The sequence below is a fragment of the Haliotis rufescens genome, unplaced genomic scaffold (genome assembly GCF_023055435.1).
Source record: "Haliotis rufescens isolate VD_foot unplaced genomic scaffold, xgHalRufe1.0.p SCAF_147, whole genome shotgun sequence".
NCBI classification, from domain to species: Eukaryota; Metazoa; Mollusca; class Gastropoda; order Lepetellida; family Haliotidae; genus Haliotis; species Haliotis rufescens.
This window is the reverse complement of record NW_025963832.1, coordinates 12,654-18,782: the sequence shown is the minus strand read 5'-3', so window position 1 is coordinate 18,782 and position 6,129 is coordinate 12,654. Positions and strand designations below refer to the sequence as shown.

The 6,129-nt window shown below is 39.5% G+C and overlaps 1 protein-coding gene across 1 annotated transcript; it reads left to right on the top strand.

Annotated features, from left to right (window-relative positions):
* Nucleotides 1-348: 348 nt before the first annotated feature.
* LOC125379756 lies at nucleotides 349-5,842 on the top strand. Its single transcript, XM_048395801.1, has 3 exons — nucleotides 349-721; nucleotides 4,232-4,333; nucleotides 5,728-5,842. Exons 1-3 carry the CDS (start codon nucleotides 355-357, stop codon nucleotides 5,739-5,741), a joined length of 483 nt encoding a protein of 160 aa, XP_048251758.1. The 5' UTR covers nucleotides 349-354; the 3' UTR covers nucleotides 5,742-5,842.
* Nucleotides 5,843-6,129: the final 287 nt, after the last annotated feature.

The window sequence follows — 6,129 nt, the reverse complement described above, 5'->3', positions numbered from 1 at the left end:
TCAATTTGGAAAGAGATTTATGTATTTATTTATATAATTGAATTGAGACATACAAAATATCATTAAATTTCTACTTACAAAATATATATTTGTATTTGGATTATGAGAGATGAGGCAATTTGGTACGTTAAAAGATAAATATCGGTAAGTGTGGTGTATTTGTTCCATCACCTTACCGACATGAGGCGTGGCGCTTAGAAAACACGTGACACTATGATATCTGGTGCAGGAAACGCCTCATTTCCAGGTGAAACCTCTCACTTGTTAAACAGATGATAATGGGCGTGACGACTATCTCTATAAAAAGGGTCTTTGTGAGTTCTATAGACACTTCCGAGAGTCTAAAAGGACGCTATGAAGTTCCACGGCGCGCAAGACGTACTCCTACTTTTTGCCTGTTTGCTTATCGTCCATGAAGCAGCGACCAGGCGCACAAAGTGCACATATCGTCATGGCTGCCAGGCAAGTCTGCGGCTCAGCGCAGCAGCTGTGTGTCGTCAATTCGCTGACACTGAGTCCTCATGCAGGTCATGCCACTGTCAGGCACCATCTTCCCTTCGCTGTCGACAACTGTGCGCATTCAGAAAACAAATTGCAATCTGTGCCAGAGAGTTTCTGTGTCCACCAACAACGACAGCAATGACTGCAGCAACCACTGCAGCAGCAACCACTGCAACAACATCCTCGACAACATCAGTAACATCTACAACGACTGCCATGAGTAAGTTTGTTGTTTATTTTCAACGCAACAGTATTTCATCTGTAAATTATCAATACAATCCATGAGTAACGGCCATGAACATGTATGTACATGTAACTAGTATCAGTTAATATGTATACAGTACATTAATCTTTAGATCTTATCACACAGTTATGTAACATGATGCACCACATCAAACTCATTAATGAAGAGCGATACCTGTGTAGACATTCACATTCGGTCTTTGGAGTCATTCAGGTAAGAAACAACAGCAAATCACCTGAACATGCATGCAACAGCATTAAGAACCCAATAAAGGCATGTTGGCTCCTTGATGCGCCGACTGACTGGTGTCAACCATGAATATGAATGTTGGTCTGTGTGACACTTTACAAATAGCATCTTTGGTGTGTGGCATTTGTAGGTCTACCTTACCGTATTACAAACTTTTGGTACAAGTTTCAAGACATTAAGGGCGTCGGGTAGCCTGGTGGTTATAGCGTTCGCTCGTCACGCTGAAGACCCTAGTTCGATTCCCGACATTGGTACAATGTGTGAAGCCCATTTCTGGTGTCCCCCGCCGTGATATTGCTGGGATATTGCTAAAAGCGGCGTACAATCAAGCTCACTCACTCATTCAAGACATCAAATGTCAGATAGGTGAAATATTCTGTAGTTGCACATGAATTTACTCCGAAAAACACTGTTGTGCAGCTATCATGGATACAGACGCACAATTAAGCCGTGTAACAACATTTAGGCGGAAACATTAACATACATAACAATGCTTGTATTGTGACACAAGATCTAGTTTCACACAAGATCAGTATGACAAGTCAATTATCAAACGTAACTGAAACAGACTTTGACATCACGGAAATGTTTAGCCGTTAAGTTAGGAGTGAGTGAATGAGTTAAAATTTAAAGTCACAGCGGCATTATTTCAGCCATATCGTGACTTGAGCAAGTTATGTATTTATATAATATATTAAGACCTGTCGTCGTAGGACAGTACAACAACTAGCAAAATATCACAGATTATAATTGTAAAACTAGTTATAGAATAATAAAATAATCAGATTATAACAGACGACACAATATAAAAAAGGGGCTGTAGATCGCCAAACTATGGACCATGGGGACTTACGGTACTTCTGCTACCTACATGGTACCCCAGCAGGATTTACACGTTAAGTTAGGAAAAGTAAGTAACCATTGTCCCTACACCATGATCTGAGATTATGTTATATCACAGATATCCGTCTTTTGCTTCTCAGCAACTTGTCTAGTGTTATACAACACACTTGATTGTTTGTGGTACTTCCTTCTGGTTCTTTTTGCTTTTTATTTCTCTTGTGTTGGAGTGCATTTAAACTTTTAATTTTATTTGGCGTTTGCTGATTGTTACAGTCAGTTGTTGGGGATTGTCCTCGGCAACGGCTGACAACAGAATGAAATGTGAGGACGGTTTCAAAGTGGTGACTTCAGGGAGGAAGCGAATTGATCATATTCCAGATGGTACTTCTAAAAAAGACTGTGTTGCCAAGCTACCAAGTACTGTCCCGCCTACTGCACGGTCTGATCTTACTTTTGTATTTAATGAGCCAGTGCGGATCAAATCAACAACTGTTATCTTTAAACCCGAAGTAGATGAATCTGATGATGGTTCAACGACCCTCTGTCAACTGATGATCCAGCGCGCTTTGGCTAGAGCCTTGGCTAAGGTCACTACAGAAATACTCAGTGTTCAGCGAATGGCCAGGGGAGATGTTACTGTCACAGCAAAAACTGATGAGGCTGCCCAAACACTTTTGCAAGTAACATAACTTGATGAACATTTTGTCTCCCAAACATGAATCATTAATGAGAACCCATGGAGTTTTCTCTGGTATTGATCTGGATATTGAGATGAGTGAAATTGAGGACGAGTTAAAACCTGTGTTACCTCTAATGTGCTCTGGTGTGCGTCTGACTCGTGGACCTCATAAAGTTCCCACCAAATCTGTTTTGCTTACATTTACTGGCGAGTCTTTACCAGACCAGGTTGTCATTTTCTTCCAGAGATTTCCAATCCGACTGTATGTTGCTCGGCGATGCTTCAAGTGTCAGTCCTATGGGCATAACTCTGCCAAGTGTACCCCCACTCAACATATGTGGGCTAAATGTGGAGGGAAGCACACATATGAGGAGTGCAATGAAAGTTCTCTTTAATGTAAGAACTGTGGTGGTGCTCACTCTGCGGCATACAAAGGTTGTATTAAATACAATGAAGCTGTCCAGATCCAGAAAGTCAGTGTTGAGGGTAAATTGTCTTATTCTCAGCCTGTTCGAAAGGTGCGTGGAGATTTGGATATTGCTCATGATTAGGTTCCTAAAGTCAATAACCCACATCCTGCAGCTACACTACTGTCTCCGGTTGTTCCAATTTCTGATGTTGTTTCTCCTTCAGTCATGGTGACTGATAGTTCTCAGACTGACACCCCGGAAGCTGAATGTAAGACTGATCCTGTAATTTGCATTATGCCCGAATCTTCATGCAAACCCCTATTCAACAATGTCTCTCCTGTTGATTTTCTCAACTTTGTTATTTGCATAGTTGCCAGTCTTGGAACTACTAGGACATTCAAAGCTTAATTGTCCCCTGATGATCTGACGAGCATGGATAAGTGTGAACAATGGAAGTCTTAATCCATCCTTCTTATGGCTCTATGGATGCTAGATCAATAAATGCTAATGGTCCAGGATTTAAGGTTTTTATTAACAGTCTTGACCCAAAGCCAGATGTTATGTCTTCAGGAGAAGTTCTTGAGTCCTAACCAGCAATTCTGTTAAGGAAAGGTTATGTCTGCCTATGTAAAGATCGTCAGTTTGGTTTTAGGAGTCGTAGTGCTAAACTCACTCACTCACTGTCATTTAGTGAATTCAGGTTTCACTATCTTAATTACAAGGGAATGAAGTCAATATTCATTTGAAGGATAAAAGATCTCCAAAGGTCTCCATTTTTTATGTCTATAGTAATGCTATTGCTATTGAATATGTCAGACAATCTTCAAGTAGTGTTTGGAGCTTTTAAAGCTTGTGGCAGTTTCACTACTCTATGAACTATCTAGGCAATTAGTAAACCTTATGGGCAAGGAGTAAATAGGCCTAGTTGCCCAAAGACCTATAAAACTTTCTTATAATCAATCAATCAATCAATCAATCAATCAATCAACAGATATCCTGTTGTATGAGTGTCGTAGCACACAATATATGTCTAGAAAATAGTAATGATATGAAGTATACGGTAGTATCATTTCTGGAGGTTGTGATACTTTGACGTACATTAAAACCTACGTTGTTTTGGAAATTAATCTTCATGGATCAAACATGTTTTACTTGTACAAATAAATAGATAGTAGACTTATTATAGAGACTTTGTATGTCACGGTCGTCAGAAGAAAAACAGAGAGTTAATGGAAGTTTATGAAGTTTATTGTCTGAATAAATACCATTCGAGGCGAAGAATACACTTTTTTACAAATATTTCAGCGTGCGGATCGTTTGATGGGATGTGTCTTGCTGAATGTCCTGATGGTACCGGTGATGAGAACGGAAACATAGACTGCTCTGATGGACTAAACTGTTGTCTGAGTAAGTCAGTAGTTCACCTTTTTAAGTTTTTGATGTTGAAATACTGTAAGGACTCGTAGGACGTTGATATGTTTTGTGACCTAACCTTTGGCGTTCTCAATGGTCAAGCTGACATGTTGTGATATATGTTGCTCATATTTGTGTGGAAACTCATATATACGGTTAGTTAAAATAAACCCTTTCTTGTTCAGAAATTGGTTTGTAAATACACGTGACAATCTTGCTCGAGAATCTTCGATTTTGGACTGTCAATAGGAAACTGTCAAACCTCTATAAAAGTAGAACGCGGTTGATGCGAGGCATTTTGCGACCTGACTTACGTGTTATCTACTTGCCAAGGGCAAATAGGATACCTATCTGAGAACACCGAAGTTTTGCCACCTTACATACGTTTACGGATTCATGACAGGCCTGTTCCAAGACATTCGACGGTGAATATTCATGAGTGAGTGAGTATGATTTTACGCCGCTTTTAGCTATACTCAAGCAATGTCACGGCGGGGGACGCCGGAAAATGGGTTTCACACATTGTACCCATGTTGGGAATCGAACCCGGGTCTTCGACGTTACGAGCCAATGCTTTAACCACTAGGTTATCCCATCGCCCCTGAATAATTATGAACATGTGTTACTGTATGACATATTACTTATTGATGCTGCCACCAATTTGACCAAGTGTATTGTCCTTTGTGGCTGATCTTGTGTGGTCATTTATCATTTTTCTGCACGAACTAATTTCTGAGTTAACAATTGAGTTTCAATTTAGAAATTGCCTTGAAACACCATGGAACAAAGAAAATAATCACAACACATTATACTCTAAGATTTCACTCCGTCAAAAGCATTCAAATGAACCTTATCGTTGTCAAATTATGATTGAACAAGAATGTAGGCAAAACACTAAGTTCAAGATCAGTATTGATCAATGATCAGAAACAACGCTTCTCTTTATACTCGTGCTAGGAAATTCCCAGGAATGTGGAATAAGCTGCTTCGTGTTGACAGGTGTTAAGGTCAAATTGTGTCGGTTATCCGCTTTCGAACGTCATTTTCGCGGACAATTGACCAACCTTTCAGTGAAAAAATTGTATATCCGTATATATATATACTGAACAAGTCGAGATTATATAGGGGGCACAGGTGGCCCGGTAGTCTAAGGCGCCGCGATTCGCTGTGCAGAGCTGCGTCCCTTGGGCACGCCAGAAACCTATGATTGTTGGTTCGAATACCTGTTCGCCCCGATTATGTTTCTAGGTTTCACCGAAGTGGTAAACGTCTGATATCTGCATCATTTCGGGCTTTCCTCCCACATTAGCAGACATGCTGTGGCGAACAGCAATGTATTTGGGTAAGGGAATGCATAGTATTTAATTATGTATCCATTTTCATTGCAGTTACTGCAAAGTAGAGGGCGAGATCGTCAGATGCAAGTACATACAATGAGCGCGACTGCCAGAAGAACAATAATACAAATTGTCATCTTGGCCCTTTTTTTATTCTTAATAAAATATGCATAGTATCTAGCATTGTTTCTGAAGTTTCTGAAAATGTTGCAACTGATTGTTAAGGATTTTAATTTTAATTTCTGAAATTTGCACATATATATTACTTTTTTAAAAGCCTATAATAACTAAAGTCTAGTTCTGACAATAGCAAGATACTTATTATTAACATCGAGATACTCTGCAATTTTTATCACAAATAAACAAAAGTTAACTATTTAATTAACATGGAAACAATTTATGCAAGCCTTGTTATCTTCCAAGGGGAGTTCTATACGACGTATAGAGATTAAA

Coding starts and splice junctions, on each gene's coding strand:
- LOC125379756 (XM_048395801.1), top strand. CDS start 355: ATGAAGTTCCACGGCGCGCAAGACGTACTCCTACTTTTTGCCTGTTTG. Junction 722..4,231: donor ATCTACAACGACTGCCATGA/GTAAGTTTGTTG, acceptor CAAATATTTCAG/CGTGCGGATCGTTTGATGGG.